General features: G+C 42.6%; 1 protein-coding gene across 1 annotated transcript; it reads left to right on the forward strand.

Moving 5' to 3' along the window:
- UBAC1 (UBA domain containing 1) lies at positions 1 to 17843 on the forward strand (the record flags this gene model as incomplete). Its single annotated transcript, XM_082008932.1, has 10 exons — positions 1 to 138; positions 6194 to 6314; positions 7804 to 7877; positions 9150 to 9257; positions 10337 to 10439; positions 11164 to 11272; positions 12718 to 12970; positions 14054 to 14140; positions 15057 to 15195; positions 17728 to 17843. The coding sequence occupies 10 exons, from the start codon at positions 1 to 3 to the stop codon at positions 17841 to 17843; spliced, it is 1248 nt and encodes a 415-aa protein (XP_081865058.1).
- Between the last annotated feature and the right edge of the window lie 4377 nt (positions 17844 to 22220).

Below are 22220 nucleotides of genomic sequence, written 5' to 3' on the forward strand. Positions count from 1 at the left end.
ATGTTCGTGCAGGAGGAGAAGATCTTCGCGGGGAAGGTGCTGAGGCTCCATGTGTGCACCATGGAGGGCGCCGAGTGGCTGGAGGAGGTCCCCGAGGACACCACGGTGGAGAAGCTGAAGGAGCGATGCCTGAAGCACGTAAGGAGCAGTGGCCCGTCCCCCGGGGCTGGTGGCTCCCCCGGCGGGCTCCGGGGGCTGCCCTGTGCTCCCGGGAAGCCCTCGGGTGTGTTGTGTGGTGCGGCGGCCCGGGGCGGGTGTGGGGCACCGGCAGCGCCGAGATGTCCGCGCTGTCTGCGGCGGGCGCCGTGTGCCGGGCTGGGGCTGGAAATCGCGGTCGCGGGGAGGGCAGGTAGGTCCCCGCGTGAAGAAAACAAGAGTCTTACAACGACATGTCAACGTTTTTTTTTTTTTTAAAAAAAAAAAAGCTCAAGTAAGCAAATGTTTCTGTGTTCAGATTTCCTGTTTTGCCTTGTCTGCCACACCCCTCTCCCCGCACCCCTCGAATTACGTGAAACTGTTCCATATAGAAATAAAATGCCCGTTTCAAGAGTTTTGTGTGTTGGAATAGGAGGATTTTGTGGGAAATTACTTTGTAATGTTTAGTTACAGAATTTGGCATGTGTTTTGCGGAAGAGGTAAGAGACCACCGGCTCCTGCATGCACTTCATGAACTGGTGACCACAGGTTTTGTGAGAGACTGGTGAACTGGCTTCTGATGATTTCCCCTAAGAAATTATAGCCTGGTTTGTTCCTTGTTTATATTTAAAAACAGACAGGGAAAGTAGTAACTGTGGAGGAGAACTACTTTTTTTAAAAGTCTTGATACAGCCTTACCCTGCGTTGGCGCTGTAGCTAGTGGGATATTCGGTGGGGAGATAATAAGCTCGTCTAATGCTCTCCCTGTGCTCTAAGCCATAAGGTCTTAATAGACGTTTCCAAAGAGTAAATTACTGATCACTGTCTGGAAGATAAAACGTGTGAAAATGCAGAGGCACAGTCTGTAGAAATTGAGCTGGAAAACACAGACTCTTTGTACTTGCACGCTTAGTTACCACTGGTGTGTTTGTGGGTGTTAAATGTCAAAACCAGCGGCTTCAAAACTATTGGAGTGAATTTTGAATATATGCCACAATAGTGTTTTACTTTAAAGCAAAAACATGATTGACAACAGCATGTAAGGTTGTGACCCATGACCAGGACTGTCCTAAAGTCTGTCATTCTGGAACCAACGCAACGTGGTCTGGTTTGAGTCAAAACCTGCGGAATTTCTTGCCGAGAGACATGTAACTTTGAGTGGCAAAAGCAAGAGCCTCCGCTCCCATCTTTGGGAACGCAGTTTACTAAATCGTAGTTAGTAGTGTTTTTTTTTGTCTTAAGTCTTGCAAAGACTTTTTTTTTCCATAAAACACAGTTACAGTAGGAGAACATACCTGTAATATGTATTACAGGTATGTCTCAGCCTCCATTTGAAGGGTAAAAGGTCGTCTTTTCTGAATGAGCACGCTGTGAAGTAAGGGCAGCCAGCAGCCCAGGTGCCCTCTGCCTCAGCCTGCTAGTTGTTTGCTTTTGACTAGAACCCCTGGAATCTACCAGTCACAGCACACACTGTTTTTTCTTGTCCTGTAGTCTTTGTAAGTGCTCCTTATTTAGGGATGAGAAGGGCTACGTTTGGGTCTGCTTTGCCTGAGGTAGGTGTGTCCCTTCGTGAGGGAAAATGGGGGTGCCTTGCTGAAAGCTGTTAGGTGCAGGGCCCCCCACACTGTTACGTTCCTGGAAGAAGTCTAGCGCTCCCCTCTTGTCCCTCTTCAGCGCAGCTGAGTGATTAAGCAGAAGAGTGGTGCAAAGACTGCCAAAACAGGGTGGGGTAATGGTTACATGCATATGTGCAGAGCTGAAAGGCCTTTAATTATCAGGAAGCTTAATTGAATAGATGCTCGCATCGCAGTGCGAGTCAGGGCAGAAGACAATTGTTAACTTGGCACCGATGTTTGATTTCATTGTCTCTCATGCTTTGTGCTAATGGTATGGATTTGCATAACCATTATGGATAATATATAGTTTTATGGAGGAGGGGAAAAACAGAAATGGAAAAATTATGACTCCTGATCGTGGGTATGTTGCAGTGAATCTTGGTGGCACCTTGATAATTTATGCAGCCATCTCTTGTGAGATGCTGATTATTATGTTCCCTAAAGTATTTGAAATCATTCTTTCAGGAAGCAGAGGAAGATGTTTGTTAGACATTTGAACTAGGAAGGTGGCCACTTTTCCCTCCATAACATTCAAATGCTTACTGATGTCTGAAGTGTCAGTCTTGATGTCTTTTTTCCTGAATCTTATGGTGTTTTTTTCATTAGAGCAAAAAAAAAAAACCCAAAACCAAAACAGACCAAAACTCCCAGTAGAGTAACATGTGTAACAATTTAAGTGGTGATAGTTGTTAAACTGCTGCCTTTAGTAATGATATGTAGTCTGTGAACAAATACCCAATAATAAGTTGTTTCCCTTCCTAATTACTTTTTAACTCAAGTTTCACCATCAAAGGCTTCTCTTGGAACAGTCCCTTGTCCCTGTGCAAGGCCCCGCCGCCTCAGCGGGAGCATGGGAGCAGGCCCTGGGCTCTTCTGTTGGTTTCCCTAAAAAGCAGCTGTTCATTTCAGAACCATAATTGAGGAGGGTCAGCTTAACCACAGAAACTCAAGCTTAACTTACATGTTTTTATGATGCCTAATTCCTGTGCCCAGTGCTGACAGTCCAAGTACAGCACCAGTGCTGGAGACAGTCCTGGTTCTGATACTCTAATTGCAAGAGACCGTTGCTTTTTGCTGAGACTCAATGGTATTTCCGAAATACTGGTGTAAATTGTGGTCATGCACTTGGGATGCACAAATGTGGGTTGTACATAAATGTAAGCTCTACCTGTAAATTTTCCTGGCAGCACGGGGCAAGCTTTTAATGCTTCTGTGCTTCTGTTTCACTTTTTCTTATGATGCCTCAGTGATGCTGGCCTGGGTTTTAAGGTGTGATAAGGAGTGTCTGTGGCACAGAAGTGCAAGGTGCTGGTTCTCAGAGTACAAAGGTAAGGTAGGTTCGTGCCCCTGGGCATGTTTTGGATACTTTGTGAGGGATGCAGATGGTTTAAGCCACCCAAGCTTAGTAGCAGGGAGTGTCAGTACTATTTTCAAATGTTTCTGTTAATAAAAGCAAACAAAAAAATACATTTTCTTATTTTAAAAGCAAACAGAAAGCCTTGTGGTTTATCAGGATTCCAGGCTCTGCAAATAGCATTTAGCATCACCAGGGTTTACAATTTCAGCAGTTGCTCAGGTGCGTGTGAACAAAGGTTTCTCACCTGCCTGGCAAAGCAGCCTGCGTAAACTCCAGTGTTAAAAAGAAATGCAAATATTTGTGCTGGAAGCAAAAACATGAAACGGCAGATCCCCCTCCTTACAATGCTTTTGTACAAAAAGATGGGAGAGAGCTCATCTTCCCCAGCATGCTGCACCTCCGACTTGCTTGTTAAGCCCAGCCGTGCCCTGTGGCTTCAAGGTGCACCCTGATGTCTCGCCTTCCTTTCACTTGTGTGACAGGTGCTTCCTCTGCACTGTGCAGGGAATTCCTCTGCTCCTCACCACTCTTCCTATGGATTACCAGTGCTGTTGTGTCTCTGGGAAGGAGGATGTTTTCAGTCACACTTTAAAGCATTGTATTCAATACAAAAATACCGTATTTTGGCAGATACGGTTCTCGGGAAGCAAGATTCCACAGTGAGATCTGATGATTAGTGGTGGTAGTTCCTGGTGGGCTGTTGAGAGCTTGTAGAGGCATTGCCTGGCTCTTCTACTTCCAGGGCGTGTTAAAATGTTAAGGTAAGCTGAGTATTTCCCTAAGCAGACTTTTTGATATGGGCACTGTCCATATATGCCTTATTGTTCTATGCAGTTGTTAATAAAGTGGTTAGAGGAACAGGAGGGAAGAACAGGTGTCCACAGGATTTTTCTTTTAAAACAGCAACTTTCATTTTTTCACTTACGCTTTCACCTTATTAGTAAGTCTTACGATTGCACACACACACCCCTTCATATGTGCTAGGGAAAAAATTAATAGGTGCGTGTCGTGTCCCATCCTGTGCTGCCCCAAACCTACACCTCCCAGCTCCCATTTTCAAGTTCTTCCTTTTGGGGTCTGACTCTGAGGTTCTGTAACAGTAACACTTTGAGCTTGTTTGGAGAGGAGGTGTTCCACTGATGTACTCTTAGGCATTTTGGGTAACTTTATCAGATCAATTACAGGAGGTACTCCCAGCTGCTTCTAGGCTGTAATGCATTCTTTGGCTTTTTTCCAGCAGTTAATATGCTGAAGGATTAGTAAGAAGCTACTGTAATGCAAAGCAGGACTCAGAACATTCTCACCTCAATCTTACTGAGGCATCAGAACTGTACAGAGGTTCAGACAAGGAACTGAAGATCCGTCTTGAAAACCAGTGCATTATGTTTCGAAAAAGAGCAGGTAGCTGAGTTTTCCATCCGTTGCGGTCACAACAGAAAAGGTGGTGGTGGACTAGAAGGATTCCTCTGAGCGAGGCTGGTGATATATATTATGATGAACAGGACTAAACGCCACAGCAAAGTGAAGCGCTGATTTCACTGGGGTTTCTGGAAGTGTCTCTGTTACGTGAAGGGTGAATGCACTCTTCTGCAGACATGGTAAAAGTGGCTTGGTAGAAATGTGTGTTGAAAGAAGTGTCATTAAAAGCTGTTTTCTGTGAGCAGAGCAGGTGAGGTCAGTATTAAGTGTCCTGTTCTGTGGCAAGAACAGCAGCATCAATTTTGTGGTTTTGGTAGGTTGTTATTTTTAATTTTGCCTTTCTGGAATTGCAACCACTATGCTTTCTTTTTCCACTCAGACAAATTAGAATCTTCTAGATGCACTGATGTAATGTACTTGAAATCTATCACTGTGGATCTGGGAGCCACTCCGGTGTGAACAGGAGACAGTTCAAGGCCTGTGTGCGTGCGCTCTTTTTTCAGGATTTGAACTTGATTTTGTAGTGAATTAATTGACGTACAACTTAGAATTGTAATAAGGAATTGAGCACAGCATTCATATATGAAAACATCTACCCTATGCTCATCATTTATAGTTGGGAAGAAAAGTTGTGACTGTAACTCTTGTTCAGCACTTTCAGCAGGAGCCCAGGTTAGGGCTCCAGCAGCCAAGTCTGTTGATTTCAGCTTGAAGCAAGGTGCAGAAACTGCAGTTTCCCTCCCAGTTTAAGGTCAAGTATACCAAAATCACTGCTGGCAGTTGCTTGTTTAGTCTGACAGTCTGTGTAAATAATAATTATTAGATGAAGCAGAGAGTCTCTCCTCTATTTTGACACTAGCTTGGACACTATTTGACACTACAAATGGGAAACGTACTGCGTTATTATAGCCTTTCTTCTGTGAAAACACTGGATGCTCTTTATAGACTTGCATTCTTACTTCATGATGCTAATTGCTACCCCTAGACCTCTCACTAGGTGTGAGTGACCTTAGCAGTCTGCTGGAGAATTAATGTAACTGTGGATCCTAGAGCATCCTTGCTTTGCTCCAAATCTTTGTAGGCCAGACTATAGGACTACAGATTAAGAACACAGAATTAAGTGTGATGTACCGTACTGCAAAAGTATAAATCTGCTCACATTGGCTGGTGCCCTTGAAGGGCTCATTTGGGGCAACTGGGCTGTAATGTCAGGTCTTTGAAACTGTTTAAAGGAGTTTTTTAGAGCACCATAATCAGTTGAAACTTAAATCATAGAATCATGGAATATCTCCAGTTGGAAGGGACCCATAAGGATCATCAAATCCAAGTCCTGGGCGTAGCTATTAATTTAACAGCATCAAGCAAGTAAGGCTAGAATCTTTCCTTTTGTGGATTAGTCGTCCCAGGCACAAGCTTGGATATGCAGGTAGAAACCTACCAGAGTTAGTATTGTTACAGCATAAATTAAGCCTCAGTTTCCTTCCTAAAATACATTCTGTGCCCTGGCCTCTAGCTTAAGCTGTTAGGAAGCTAGTAAATGATGGCACAGTTTGTACGTGGAGAATCTTATGTGCAAAGTGCCGTGATTCATGCAGTAGGCTTATTTCGATTTATGCAGTAGGCTTATTTCTGTCTTCTGATTTTCAATATTTATTATCTTCTGCAGTGTGTGCCTGGGAGCTTGGAGGATCCGAAAACTGTGACGCATCATAAGTTGATACATGCTACTTCTGAGAAGGTGCTGACAGACACAAAAACAGTGTTGGAGGAAAATATCCAAGATAGAGGTAAGATTGTCTGGTTTTTAGTCCTGTCAGCCTGGAAACATGGGATTGTGTTTAACAATTTGGCGAGTTCCAAACAGTACCCTTTTTTAATATCTGCTCTCTGCTTTGACATAGGAAGCTAATAAGGTGACAAAACAGGAAGAGGGGTAAAAAAAGACACACACACACCCCCCCCCCACACACACCCCCCGCTCCCCTGAGAAAGCACCTTGTTCTGCTGCCGCGAACATGAACGGTTTGGTCTCTCTTCCAAGGCAATGTCACCTATCACCTTTGGAGCTGAAGAGGAGCCTTAGGCAAAGGCGAGGGGCAGCGGTTTTGCTGACTGGTGGTGTATTATTTCTAGGCGAGGTGCCGGCTCGTACAGAGTTTTGTATTCCAGTTTGCAGCAGCTAAGCAGTATTAACCGTGCCGTCATAGTGAGCTGGCATGCGAATGCCTCTTCCCTCCTTTTCTCTCTGCAGTGTGCTCTGCCTTTCCTGCGCCTTGCTTGTCAGGGCGACAAGATCGCAGCCAACAGCTGATGGCCACCAGCTGACTGCGCAGTGTGGCCAAGAGCCAGCATGTGGATCCTTTCGCATTCTGATCCACTGGACGGATGAGGGTTAACGGCCTTCACCAGCTGTTCTCTTGGCTGTTACGTGCTGAGCCAGACCAAGGAAACTCGTTGTGCAAAGCATGCTTTGTTTGCTTTTTACCTGCTTAATACAATGGACTAAAAACTGCACGTCAGGCCATATGTGGCTGAGGGGCTGCAGATGCGGCACAAGCCTGCTTTGGGCTCTAACTAGTGTGTCTGCATCTTTCCACCCTTAGAATGTATGTGGTAGTAACAGAGGTGCTAGAAAATTGTAAAGCATCATGTGATCTCTAGAAAGAGATCTTGAAGGGGAAAGTATTAGTCTCAGAAGCCCAAATCAAGCTCATGCCAGGTCATATGGGATATCTGAGACTGAAGACTTGTTTGCCCCAGAGACTTGCCTGGTGGGCTACCAGTGATGCATTCCTGCTGTAGACCGTGAATCGCTCTACTGCCATGCACACACAAAGGTGAGCTTCAGCCTGATACTGCAAGTTCTTGTTGAAGCTTGGCACTTGCTGCAATCGAAGGAAGACCCCAGCTTAGACCAAAAACCATCCATGGCCTGTCCTACTGCTTCCTTCTCAGTGGAAGCACTGAAAGTTCTGATGCTTTTTTATTATGATGAGCCAATTGATGTACTATTAATGTACAAGCCAACTGGAGCCTTGTAATACCCTTTCTTTAACAGTGTTGAGTGAGGAGAAGAAACCAGTAACAATCAAAGTGTAACTAATAATGTTTTGAATTCACTTGTGCTCTAAGGACTTGCAAATACTGAAGGGGAGTGTGCAAGACCATGCAGGTTTTAAAGTGTGAAAAACTCTGATGCTACAGTGGAATTAATTATCTTACAAGAACTGTCTTCATGTTACTTTCTAATGTATTTCAGTATCATTCTCTTTCCAGATGTCTTGCTTTTAATAAAGAAGCGTGCACCACCTCCACTCCCCAAAATGACAGATGTGTCAGCAGAGGAGAAAGTGAGTTGGAAAGACTTCCTGACTTGGCCATTTTGATTAACTGCTTTATTAATAAGCTGCAGAAGGATTACTGTGGCGTACTCTTTTTGTTTGTAGAGGCAAATACTGCCAGTTAGATGCAGGGAAATTATTTCATATTTCTTCCAAACTTTGAGGAAGCTGATTTTCCATTTTTAACTTTGATTGTGACATTTGCCTTAAAATAAGATAGCAGATACATTCTGTGGGGGTGGTATAGATTTGATCTTTGCACAAATGTCTAATAAGTGTTTAAGCATAGTTCAGCAAGTGCCTTGCTTTGTCTCTGTTTGAAAACCCAATAGAAATATGCTGATTTGCTGTCAGGCTGTCTTCTGTCTCTATCTGTGTGTAGCTCATCACCCCCTAACCAGGTCTGTAGAGCTGAAGTGTTGGCTCCCTACTGTTCTTTATTTATTTTATTGGAATGTAATTGTTAGAGTCAATGATGCCCAGGATGATGCTTATGTGTGAGTGGTACTGCAGTTGATATTACTGCATAAACACTTTGAGCGATGCTTGTGCTTGACACTGTGAATTTTAGGTCTTTCTACTTTTTCCTCGCACAGCTTTGTTTCTTCTTGCTTCCTGTAGGTATTGGTGTATGTCTCTGTATCCCTTCCTTGTAGGTATTGGTGTATGTGTCTCTCTTCACTATGGTCTTGCTGTGCAGAATGTCACTGTAGAGCATAAATTATAAGACTGGGAAATACTTATAGTTTGTACCCTGCTATGTTTTGTCCTGGACTATAAGCATGTACAGAAAATCCAAGGCACTATATATCTCTGCATGATACTTGCAAGCAGCGAAGCACTTCAGTCTTAAGCAGTTAAGTGTTAGCCTATGCACAGTATTGGTACGTCTCCCAACAAACCAGGGGTTTGAAGAGAGCGTGCTGTGAACAGACCATGTGGAGCAGAATACGGCCCTGGGCACTGAGGCCTCTGAGTTCTCTCCATGTTTGATACATCACTTTGCCTCTTTATGCTGGAATTTCCCTGTGTGTTTAGATAGCAGAAATAGGTGCAAGGCCTGAAAGTGGGCAACCCAACAGGTCCAGTTTTGCTCTATAATTGCAAAATTATACTGGTGCAATTAATGCACTGTATTGCTAGACTGCTGTTTCTTAGTTGCAAGTTACAGAGCACTGCTTAATGCCTTGGTGAAGAATATGAAGCCGCTCTCCGCTATGCTGTGTTCTCTGTTCTGTGGATAATGGGTTATGAAACCTGATCATGTTTCCTATCCTTCAGAGGAAACAAGAGCAGAAAGCTCCTGATAAGGATGCTATTCTCAAAGCAACTGCAAATCTGCCCTCTCGCAATGTAGATCGCACTGTGGCCCATCACAACATGAGGGATGTAAGTATTAGACTGGACTTTTTTAACTCGCACACTAACATCCAAATAGGCTTTTTATCTTGTATAACTTTGTCTTGCATGTGAATGTGATTCTCTTTTCTCTGTAAGAGAAATTCAGATGTATATAATGTATACTAAAGTAGGTAGCTTAAGGTGTAGACACAGGTCGTACAATTTAGTGATAATAAAACATTCTGTTCTAAATTATGATTTTAAATATTTGTCCATGGGAAAGCCTCAGTAAGCATATTCCAGATTTGGCAGATGGGAAGTTAGAGGGTTTTATTTCTTCAGTCTTAAATAGCTCAGGTGTTTGCAGTGTTTTTTTTCTCTTCCATGGTTTTGAAAAGAGAAATTAGGCATAAATTTTGACTTAAGTAATTGAATGCTGATAGAGTCTGTAATGTCTTCAGCAGCATGGGGGCTACTTTTACTCTTCTGTACTAGTAGGGTTATGAAGCAGCCTACATATTGCATGCTGTCAGAGTGCCCTAGTAACCTTAAGGGGACAGTTGGCATTTAAGCAACATAATGCCATATTGTTATGACATATGAGCATATGAGCATTACTGAGCATAGCATTTTTAAAAACAAATGTCCAGCTGAAAGGAATTTGTGATGCTTCAGTAGAAAATAGCTTTGATCTATGTTGTTCAAATTCGGATTACCAGAAAGCAAATGGTAGACCAGGAAGGCTCACTGGTTCACAGAAGCAAATAGCAGTGGTACGGAGCTACTGTGACTGTCTTCTTACAACGCTTGTGCAAGGTGGGAGGCAAAGTGTTTCTGTGAGGTGGTGAGTTTTCTTGAATGCTGCACATCTTGTGGTGGTACTGGGCAGCAAGGTGTGGTAAAAATAAAAGGACCTTTCTGCCTAGTAGCTTTTACTTACGTGGAGCGCTTCGCAGGAAAGGCCCAGTGCTTCTTGAGAGACTAAACAAGGAAAATAAAGGCCTAATAAAGCAACCTTCTGTGCAGGGGGGCAGACTACTGCTGAGATACTAACAATAGATATATTAAGATTTAATGATGTCTGGTAACTTCCCATCTAAATGTTTTGACAGTTTCCTTTCTTGCAGTTCCAGACAGAGCTCCGGAAGATCTTAGTGTCTCTCATAGAAGTTGCACAGAAATTGTTAGCACTGAACCCAGATGCAGTTGAACTGTTTAAGAAGGCAAATGGTATGAACAGACCTTTATTTTTAACATATCTTTATAGCTACTAGTTAAATCCTGGGAACTTGTTTTCTTCCATAGCAGAAGAGTGGGCTTGAAGAGTGTGCTTGCAGAGTGAAGTCCAGACTTTGGTGTAATAGTAAAGCTACTACAAATTTTGCGGCAAAGATTTCACCTTGTAGGTATAGGTTATATAAAAGTTGTGAATGTATAAAGTCCATTCCATTTAAAAATAAAATCATTAGTAGTCAAAAAATTGGAAAACTTCACAAGAGTTGCACTATAGGGATGGTAAAGAATAGTTAAAAATGCACAAGGACATAATAAAATGGGGAGAAAGTGTAGCTCTTGATTCAGTTCCTGAGAGATGCTTACTCTTGAAATTTTCTAGGACCAAGATCCAACTTACTTTCACTGAAGATCTATTTGTCGGTTATCTAGAATCTCTTATATATTATGTGGAAATACCATGGTAATGTGAGAGTTAGCTGTCTTTCGTTTGAGATCTTGAATGCATCTGGACAAAGTCTGTGTCCAGGAAGAATCTATCTGAGCCTGATCAAGCTGAGTGTAGCAAAGTAAATGATGAGATAGCAAATTTGGGGCAGAAACAAAAGCAGGGATGGAACAGAAGAATGGGGTTTGAACTTAACACGTGCCCTTCCATTGAGGAAGGGGTTTATTTTAGTTTGAAGTCAATCTGAACATTGTTTTGTTTGTGTATGTGTAGCCATGCTGGATGAGGATGAGGAAGACAGAGTGGATGAGATAGCTCTGCGACAGCTTACAGAAATGGGGTTTCCAGAAAGCAGAGCTGTCAAAGCCCTTCGATTAAATCAGTAAGTGTACTCAGCACACTGCCTGTAAATTACTTGATATGGTTAAAAAAAAAATTGCATTTTTTTCTAAAGTCTCCTTATGTGGGTCACCTAAAACTAGGCTGGAAGAAGCATTAACTCAAAGAACAGTGCTGCCTCAGGCAGCATGCAGGTGCAGATGGCACAGGGAAGGGGAAACAGTGCTGGACTTGCTCTGGAAAGAATAGCTGGTCTGCAGTTCACAAGGCTGCCAGGCTGTCACTGTTTCCAAGTATTAAACTCTCATTTTCTTACACTTTAGAATTCAGATTTTACAGAGAGGGGAAAAAGAAGCAAACCTAGCCCATCCACATTGGTCTTTCAGCTGTAGAAAAATACTTTTTGCTGATCTTTCAAGTCTGTTCCAAGAATATTGTAAAGTCCAGATAGCAACTGTAGGAAAATGGGGGGTAATGTAGTTCTTCTTGTGCCCTAAGAAGAATGAGCTGTACTGCCTCACTCCTGAGAGGGGTTTGTTAGGCCATTCTTGAAAATTTCTAATGATAGAGAATCCACAACATATTCCAGTCACTCTTTTCTTTCTCCCCTGATGTCTTCCATCTTTCATGGTGTAACTGAAAAGCCAAATAAGCAAAGGCTTTCCTTTCCTGTCTATGAATGTGTAATAATTCCCATGTGTCAAATGAAATTACATGTTCAGTTGCCCTATCATTTTCTTTGCTTCCTCTGTATTCATTGGGCAGGGAGGTGTTGGGGCACTCTCGAGATCCCTTAGCTTGAGCACTTGCACTGGATAGCAAGTGGCTGTGTGATGATAATGATGTTCTCTTCCCTTGGGCTGGCCACATCTTTGAGGGATCACAGATTTCTTCTGAAGTCAGAGTGGAGGAAGAACAGTGTGGTACACGTCCAGGTGCAATTGCCTATGTGGAATTTTGCTCTTTCTCAAGTTGTCATATTGTGCACATGTAATGTTTTTCACCCTCTGTTTTTTTTCTTGTGTTGTAAATGGCATTCCTTGATCACTGGATGGATGTTTGAGAGATCTCCTTAAGAAGCAACAAAGCAGGTTGCATCTGAGATGTGGTTTCATGTAAATTTGGAACATGCTTTGTTTGCAGTTTTGTCAACAGTTGCAAATAGTCAGTGTTTGTCTGTTGTGAAGTAAAGCAAATGATGTGGAGAACAAGGTGACTTCCTCAAAAATGCCTTTTAAAATCCGGGTTGCAGCTGTCCAAGTTGGACTTCATTCCTCTGTCTTCCTGGCTTCAGAGACTGTGGTGCCCTGAATCCACAGACAATTAAGGTGCTCTCATATTTGCTCCAAAACTTTATTTATGGCTTCTCAGATACTAATTAACCCGCAAGTCAATATACTATGGGAATAAGTGCAAAGGCAAATGTGTGTGGAACACCACTGTACGTCTGGAGTGCTTCTCATCGCTGTGTTTTGATTTGCTTTTCAGTATGTCAGTGACACAGGCCATGGAGTGGTTGATAGAACATGCAGATGACCCTACAGTGGATGCTCCACTTCCAGGTCAGACTCCATCGGAAGCCACAGCTGAAGCTGGTGGATCTTCTGCTGAAGCTGGTGGATCCTCTGCTGAAGCAACTGTGGGTCCTAGTACAGAAGCGGGTGGGGAAGAGGCCAAGGATGAGCTGACAGAAATATTCAAGAAGATCCGGAGGAAAAGAGAATTTCGTCCAGACCCACGAGTACGTGCTGCTTATCTTCTTTATGTAACTGTTAGGATTGGAAGGGACTGTGTGGCCACCACGGAATGCAAATAAATGTTTAGTTAAATGAAATGGGACATCTGGGTAGATGTATATTATGCTGGCTTGACAGTATTTTAGTGGAAGTCTTTGGGGACTGTTTAAATTCAGGTTGCTGCAGGAGATATTACCGAATTGATGCACTGCTGTCTCAGATAACAGTATCTAAATTACTGACAATGTTGCTTCTGTACCTGAAAATTAACTGACGGGACTGAAATGAGCTGCCAGACTGCTGGCATTGCTTTCTAAGGCTGCAATCTGTGAAGGAAGGGTTGCAGGGCAGGAGAGAAGAGCATTGTTGTATTTAAGGGGCAAGGAAAAATATCACCAGCAGATTTAAGTCTTGCAGCAAATGCAGAAGTTAGCCGTTTTTCAGAACACAGTATTAGCTGGAGTGAAAATATGTGGTGTTATCACACTGTAAACTCACCAGGAGGTGCTCTTTAGAATCCAGCGCTTTGCTTCTACAACTAGCTGTTCCTTGTGATTTCGGTCAAAAGCTGCAAATATATTTGATGACCTGGGTACAATTTCTAAATTATTAAAGATTCTCATAACAATATTTAAGTACACTTGTCTAAATACATAACGCTCACTAGCAATATAATAATCCAGGAAGTAAAATTAAATTGGGCAAATAGAACTACAAATGAACTGGAGCTTGATCTGTCAGTGAGATGTGAACAAAAGCTTTGTGACATGAGAGAAGTTCTAAAATAAGGTGTTTCTGTCCTGCTTTTCTTTCTACCCCGGGTAAACTTGCTCTTTGCTTTGCATTCAGCTTTCAGGGCTGAGGATAGGAACTTACCTTCACTCCTAAGATTTATTTTTCTATAATAAAGGCATTTTTGATATGGATTATTTGAAAACTTTGTAGATAAGATTACTTAGCGGTCTACAAATGGAAACAATGGGGTTTTTTACCCCACAAAAAGCTCCTGCACAGAAAATGAATGGATGTGATTGTTCTAATTTCTGTTTTAAATGTTACATTTATTAAGCTGTGCAAATCTGATGTAGGCTGTCATTGCCCTGATGGAGATGGGATTTGATGAAAAAGAAGTGGTAGATGCACTCAGAGTAAACAACAACCAGCAAAATGCAGCCGTGAGTACAATGTCATTTCTGTTCCTTACTGCAGTAATACTCTGCTCAACTGATTCTTTTCATCATTGAATTGGTTGACATTTTGATCTATCATAAAGCCCAACTATTACTGGAGATGAAATGAGCACTATATATTCTGTGCCTCTTTCAAATTAGATACACAACTAGAATACAAAGGTTTTAGACTACTTAGAGGAACTCAGCATGCATGAGGTTAAGGCTGATCTGGCTAGGATAGCATATGTGGATTTTCAAAAAGCTTTTGAGAAACTCCCTTGCCAGAGTCTGCAAAAGAGATGGTGCTGTTATGAGAAAGGAAAAGTTATTCCCAATAATTAATAACTGATTAAAGGACAGGAATAAATGATCAAGCAAGAGATTCAAGCCACGCAGTGTGTAAATTACCATTCTGTAGCAATGCTTTCCACAGATTATGGAATCAAAAATATGAATGTTTTCAAAGATTGATTAGTCCCCTGCTAGTGCATGATATATTAAGGAAAATTATGCGGACACAGCTGACAGCCAAGGAATCTGCTCTTCTTAAGCATCCAATGCTGGCTACTGTTAGAGGATATTGGGCTGGATGGTACTTCAGGCTGACGCATTGTAACCATGTTGATGGGGTTCCTCTGAGGCAGTACCTATGTAGGATAATACAGGTCTTCCCTGAGCTTTGAAACATCCAAAGTTGGTGTAATTTTATTACCATACCAGGCACTGCTGCTGTTCCTGTTGAAATAAAGGTGCGAGAGCAACGCACAAATGAATAGTAATCTGGTGTGAAATGTATAGCTCTGTCCTTACTATGAGAGGAAAAAATACTTTTAACATGCCACATTGTCAAAACTTTTGAGGCACTTTCATTCTGATGGAACCAATCATGAAATCTGTTGTGCATGGTGATTTCTTTCAGTGTGAATGGCTGCTGGGAGACAGAAAGCCTTCTCCAGAGGACTTAGATAAGGGCATTGACACCCATAGCCCTCTCTTCCAAGCCATCTTAGAAAACCCAGTGGTACAGTTAGGGCTAACCAACCCTAAAACTCTACTAGGTAAGTCCTGCTTGGGTTCCTGCTACATATGCACTGTCTCTGTAGTTGCTGGCAAATAAGAGACTGGATGATGACAGCACACTTCGTGGGGTAGGTGCAGCTCTGTACCCTTTTCCTCACTTTCAGTGGCTGTATTGTTTGTTTGCTTCATACTGCAACTCAGCTAAACCCAGAACAGAACTTGGGGCTGTCCCAGAAATGATACTAATTCCCCAGGCTACTGGAATACACTTTCTGAACTCCAGACTTTAATAGCGGCTGGCTGCAATGCTTTTGTGGGTTTAGGAAACCTTTTGTGTGCTCCCTTTGGCTACGAGGGGGAAAATCAGGAACGTCTGTTTAGAACTCTGATTATTTCGCAGAAGAAACAAGGCTGTCTCCTGCGGTACAGCTTACTGTGTGTTGAGGCCTGATCATTGAGATGGAAGAGTAACCAAACAAGAAGTCTGAGCTAAGGCCTTGCCTATCAAAGTTGAGATAATGTATGTGAAAATACACTTCCCTTTGCGTGGGTTTCAGCTCTGTGGTAAAGCCTGTGTGCTCGTGGTCAGAAAGGCTGTGAGCACAGCAAGTACCCAACTGATGAGCCTAGCAGTGAAACAGAAATCTCTGATGAATTGGTCTCTCTCTGACGCTGGAGGACGATACAGAAGAGTGAGATTGGCTCTGTGATGTATATAAAAAGTTTTGCATTTAGTCTCTGGTTTCAAAATTTATTTGAAGCAATGCTTTTAAATAAAGGGTGTATGCACAGCTCTTTCAAGAGAGCTTTTAAAAATACTACTTTCAATGTAATTAGGAGAGTTTGCAAGCCTTTAAAAAATTCAAGAGCAGAACCTTCCCACTCTGATTTCTGAACAAATGGTCTCTTCGTTTCCAACAAGGGTTCCACACTGCAGCTCAGAATGTAAATAGAAAATGAAATGCCATTATGTGTGCTTGTAAAGCTTGGATGAACATCAGAGAATATATTCCAAATGATACATCTGCAAATTGCTCATGTCACAGATTTTAATAATGAATGTTTGCATTTAACTAGATACTTACAGAATGTTGATACATCTTTAGTTTTATGCAGACTCAAAAGCTTAAAAGAATATAGTTAAAGTGGTGAAAGGTGAGATCAGTACTTTATTCTGGGCTTTTCTGTAGGCTTGCTGCTTGACCTTGGGCAAGGTATTAATGATGAGCCTTCAGGGGTGCTGGGTACTTGCAGCTCCCACTAATGTCCGTTGGAGCTCTGTACACTAACACTCCTTGGGAAAATTAAGACACTGACCTTGGTGCCAGTCTGCCAGATTCTTAGAACGCTGACATTTTGGTGACTTCTGAATAGGTCAGATGTGCAGCTGCTTTTTTGTCCTGTTCCATAATGACTGCTCCAAATGTCCAGTAGTCCAGCTCAGTGTCTGTCATAAGGCTTATAAATTTATTGCCTGGACCATTCTTCTGCCAAATTTGCAGCTTAGCTCTTGCAGTAGTGGTCTGGTTCCTTCAGTGTAAGTAGAGAAGCGAAAACTAGCACATTTGAAAAACAAAACAACAAAGCTTATTGTAAAGACAGCTGTGTATAGAAAGAAAATCCACTTTTAAATATTTGGATCACTGCCACTGTTCAGAAATGGAGGTGATTGTTCTGCACAGGCAGCCTTTCCCCTTCTGCCTATCTCTAGGCAGGTGGAACTGGCTGCCTCCCTGACATCCTCTACTCTCCAAACACCAGGAAGGAGAGAGCACGTGCTACTCAGCGGGTAGATGCTGCTTCCCTTCTGGCTCCAGGGGCCTCTATGAACAGATAGAGCTCTGAGATTTGGGGGCTCAAGAGGATACACTTTTGCTGGCTCTACTGCTCGTTCCTGGGGAGCTTTTGGCAAACTGGCTCCTTTGCTGGCTTAGTTTTCTCTTCAGATGTTATGAGAGAGTAGCCATAGGACAACCAAAGTGCAGCACAGGAAGGCAAGGGGGTGACAGTGCTTTCTAGGAACTGTCTTGGTTAAGTACTGGGGAGGAAAAAGATGCTGGTGCAAGCACTAGCCATTCAGAAGTCTAGGCTGGGGTGTGGAAAATCTTTTGCTCGGAAGAGTGGAGTTGCAGAAGAGCCTTCCCGTAGGAGTCCTGGCAGCAAATGACCCAGTTCTAAGGTGGGCTTTCCTAAAGAGGTGAATGGCATAGCATGTTCCCTGCTACTGCATGTAGACATTTGCTAAGGCTTTAGCTCTTCAAACCCAGGTCCTTGAGGTTTTCTGAAATGGACTATAATCCAATCCAGGCTGAGTATTTAATCACCCTTGTCTGCGGTGAATTTAATGCTGAGGAATGGGGAAAGCATAACAGCCTGTAGCATCCCAGTCTGCGGAGACTTGGGTGTGCAAATGGTGAATGTGTGGTGTGTATTCCCACCGTTTTTGGGTGATGCTTGCCCAATGTCTTTGGGCTGCCGCTATTTCTAACTGTCCTCTTGTTGAAGCATCCCAAACATGGAAGCCTTTGCCGACTAAAGGACTGAGTGTTGTAATTTCCATCTCTTGGCAGCCTTCGAGGATATGCTTGAAAACCCCCTGAACAGCACTCAGTGGATGAATGATCCAGAAACTGGGCCTGTCATGCTACAGATCTCCCGAATCTTCCAGACACTGAATCGCACGTAGAGGGCAATGCCAGTCCACTGTGCCACTTCCTATTGTCCCTTGCTTCACCTTCTCCTCAACAGGAGGATGCATGGATTGTTTGGGGAGCGGGGCGGATGGAAGGGGAGCGGGAGAAATCCGGTGTGAATGGGTCTCTCGCACAAGAGCTTATGTAGTTATGGCCAAGTTAATTGCCTTGTGGATTTAGTGTTAGTGGAAGAAGTTTGAAGACTTGTTTATGTTTTCAGGTATTAGGTTTAAAATAAAGTATATCAAAAAATAGGAAAAGGTTTTGTGAAAACAATTAAGAATCTGATTGTTGGAAAGAAATATAATATTGCTTGTTAAAAAGGCCTGTGACAGTAGTTTTCTAGCCAGTTTTGTTAGCATCTGGCTAGTGTTTACAAAAGGTCACTGACCACTAGCATAGGATATTAATCATCTCCATACAGTATTAATTTGTGGCTACATCAAATTATAAAGTGCTTTTTTAAATTGATTCTTAGGAAATGTTTTTTAAAAGTCCGAATACTGGGAGAGCAAGCACATTTCTATCCAAACTTGTTTATCTTGCATTATAATTTAAACAGAATAATTCAGAGATGGAATTCTTTTAATAAATAGCATTACCTTTTCCTATTTATTTTCTCCGTTAGTGTTGTCGCAGTCCCACAGTGGTTACACTTGTAGGAGATTCTCTGTCAGCTACATTAAGGATGCACTATCTCTTTCACGACAGAACTTGCTACACCAAGACTTGGATTCTCAAGTAGGCTGCAGTTCACAAGTTCATACTCTGCCATATCCTAGTGCAAGGAGGGGTGTACTCATGTAGTGGTTTTTCTCCATTTTTATATGCACAGTTTTGGAAAAGGGAGACTTGTGTTTTTTGACTTTTTTCAAACTGTTTACAAAAAAGCAACTAATTTGCATGGGTTTTTCATTGGTGGTCTGTGAAGAAGCAGAATCGCTTAGGTTTTTATCTTGTTTGACGTTTTTAAAAGCACGCTTGAAATGACTATCTTTGAGATAGAAGTGTTTTTTCTTGACACTTATTTTTACCTTGGAAATAGCAAGAATGTCAGGCTGTGTCTTTCCTATTTTGTCAGAAAACTGACTTGAGATTTCAGACAGGAGTTGTGAGCTTTTAAAGAGCAGAACTCACTGGGAATATCCAGCTAGTTTTTAAGATTGGGTTCTGCAGGTTTTACTTTTTTAACAGTCTGAACAAAAATATTTTGGTTGGTTTTTTTTCAATTTAGTGAAACATGATTGATATCTGTCATGATCCCTGCCATGTCTTGTGCTTCACAGCCCTTTTTTGGAAAGGCAGGCTAGGCAAGACCTGCCTCTCCAAAATGCAGAGTAACCAGATGGAGACCCTATCCTTAAATAGCACAAAGGTGCCCTGTCAAATAGAGAGCTCCTGAATAGCTCTGCAAGTCGCCTTTTTGAGGAGGGGTGGGGTTGTGCAGTTGGGTTTTTTAAAGAAAAAAGGAACAAGATGCAATCCGAAACCCTACAACAAGTTTTGGCCTGAATTTGGCATCTAATCTATGCGGTTATGCAGTCAAGGCACTGAAGTTGCCAATTTCACATAATTAATATGAAGGGTGGGGAAATCAAAACAGCACGAGATTTTTATCTTGACTTACTATCCCAGGGTAGTTTTCTTTTTGTTAGTTTTAATTTCATATTAAGCTTTACAGTTCATGGCTGCTGAAATATTCACTTCTACATTTAGAAATTACAAACTTTATTGGACAGTAAAATCATTTTCCTGAACTCTTGGTAAGAACAGATTGGCAGCATGACGTTAAATTGTAACCTTGTCCTATAACTGTGAAAGCTAGGAACCTGATCCTGCAAGCCAGTGAGTTCAGCACAACTACTCATGAGTAGTTGTGGCTGGATATTGTAGTGTTACGAAAGGTTTTGATTATTTTGTCCATTTTTTTCCTTACTCCCTGAAGCTTTTTGCCTGTAGTGCTACCAGAAGACACTATTACTTGAACCTCTTAATGTTAGAGGCGCGTGTCCTTCTCTACCGATCAGGATTCTTGTAAATATTCCTTTTAATGAGTGGTTTTAGAAGACAATGCTGGGAAAAACTGTCCTGTAGCTTGGTGGGGGTTGTTTTGGCTTCTGAATGAATAAGGACAGGTTCAGTCTTAATGAACAGATACTTTGGTAGCAGTCTTGGTCTTTGAAGAATGTAAAGGTTTGAAATGCTTCTTTTGATTTCAGTAATACATGATCAGACTCTGGAGTGGCTGTAGAGCTTCCAGACAGACCAGGCAAGGATCACCTGTCAACCTTAGAGTCATCTAAAAGGTTGGCATCTGGTTTGATGGCAGAACCTAGGGGACTCGCCATATGGCAAGAGTGAGCAACCTGTCCTGCCTGTGCTGGCATGGGAGGAGCTGCCCCAAGACTGTTGCTGCTGCCAGGGCAATGTGGATGATGAACTTGAACCAGCTCCCCAACTGTTAGGGGGTCGAAGCTAGGCGTGTTCCTGATATCTGGCGTCTGACCTGCTTCAGAGGAGCAGTCTCATGCGCTTCTAAGGGTAAAGGTTCTGCTGCTTGTGTATCTCTGCGTCAACCCCACAGCAGTGGGATCAGAGTGTGATACTGCCAGGACCTGCTCATGAACCATGGCTGTTCTTCGGTGTCGGTTTGATCAGGGTGATAAAAGTCACTAGAGCTGCCTCCCTTGCTATGCCAGAACGGAATCTGTGCCACTGAACCTTTCATAAAGTAACGAAAAAAAAGCATCAGTAAAACAAATCATGCTTATGTAATAGAAGAAAGTAAGAATGCCCAGGTTCAAGAACATAACACGATGTTGCAGCAGCATGTAGAGACCTTAGAGATAGAGGAATACGGCATCTTTAAAATACTTAAAGGCTTGAGAATATGTTGTTATTTCCGGATTTTGTTATTCCGAAGCTCAACGCTTAGACAGCAGAAGTGTTGAAGAGCGTATTCTTCCTGATCTGCCAAACAGTTGTCTTGCTTGTTACGGCTTTAACATAGTCCTGCTTGTCTTTCGAGAGCTTAAGTTTCCAGTGGTCAGTCGCTGAACGAGGCCAGAACTTAGGAAGTGTGTGTGCAGCAAGGAGTAGGAGCTGATTTAAATCAAGCAAAAACTGCCCCTGAGGTTAAACGAACACTTGAGGAATTGATCAAGAGATCAGTGGTGGTGTTAGGGTGTGAGTTAGTGGCAGGCTAGGGAGCTGTGTGTCCCTGTCACACCTGGGGCCATTGCCACTTCGTCACAGTAAATGGAGGGGGAGCCAAGTCCACTGTGCTTGCGAAGGTAGTGATTATCCCGGTTTTTACAAAACCTGCAAAAAACTGAAATTTTTCTCACTGCTATTGAGTCAGAATGTGCAGATGGATCTCCAGGCACAAGGAGTGTGTGTGGTAAGAGCTTTGCCTGGTGATAAACTGTCCTGTTCCGTGGCAGAGGGGTAGAGGACTGGTGGATCTGGTCTGTAGGCTGGCGAGAGGTCGCTAAGCTCACGGGAATAGAAGTTTTTGTTTGGGGGGAAAAAAAAAAAGCTTTTGTGAGGAAGAGCTACTCACAGGAGTAAGAATTCACAGGTTCAGGTCCCATGCTTGCATCTGTGGTGTTCAAGTCATATTTAAGTGTCTCATAATGTGGTCAAGGGAATATTTGGAAGCCTGTGAAATGAAGTGAGGAAATGGGGCGGTAGGTGGCTAATGTAGTATCTGTTTCTTGCAGTTCTAGCTCTTTGCCCCATCGGTTGGTATAGACAATCTTCTACCTTTTGATATTACATGACTCTTGAAAGCTAGCTCGCTATTTATTTAAATATATAAAACTGATAATTTTGTCATCAAAACACAGATATTTTTAATAGAAATGTACTATATGGAAGTTTGTTCTCAGGGCTTCATATTTCTACTCTCTTTATAGGGGAATGCATTTAAAGGGATGTATTCAGAAAAAAAGCCAGTGGCTACTTTACAACTTGGACCTCGATTGTCTTGACCTGTGAGCCTGAGCTAGCATAACTCTCCTAATAAACCTCTAGTGTCTGGTCCAGTCCAAAGAATCTGCCGTTCTTTCTCTCCTTGTGAGCAGTGACATGAGTTGTCTCTTAAGATCACTGCATCACTCTCTGGAAATGGTCACACAAGATTACGCAGCTACTTCACGGTTCGCTGATCTTTACACCATTTCAAGGACGCTTCTGTTGTCCATGCAGCTGGAAAATTAACTTGCACGGTTTCTAAAGCAGTCATCAGTGCACTCCTGCTCCTCTGGGATGGTGCAAGGTTCGCTCCTGCAACAGCTCTGAAACCTCCAGCTAATTGCTTCTTTTTGGCTGCTCGCAGCCGCTGTCGCAGGCGTGTCCCAGAACCTCGA

The sequence above is a fragment of the Phaethon aethereus genome (assembly GCF_964289735.1).
Source record: "Phaethon aethereus genome assembly, chromosome: 20".
Taxonomy (NCBI): Eukaryota; Metazoa; Chordata; class Aves; order Phaethontiformes; family Phaethontidae; genus Phaethon; species Phaethon aethereus.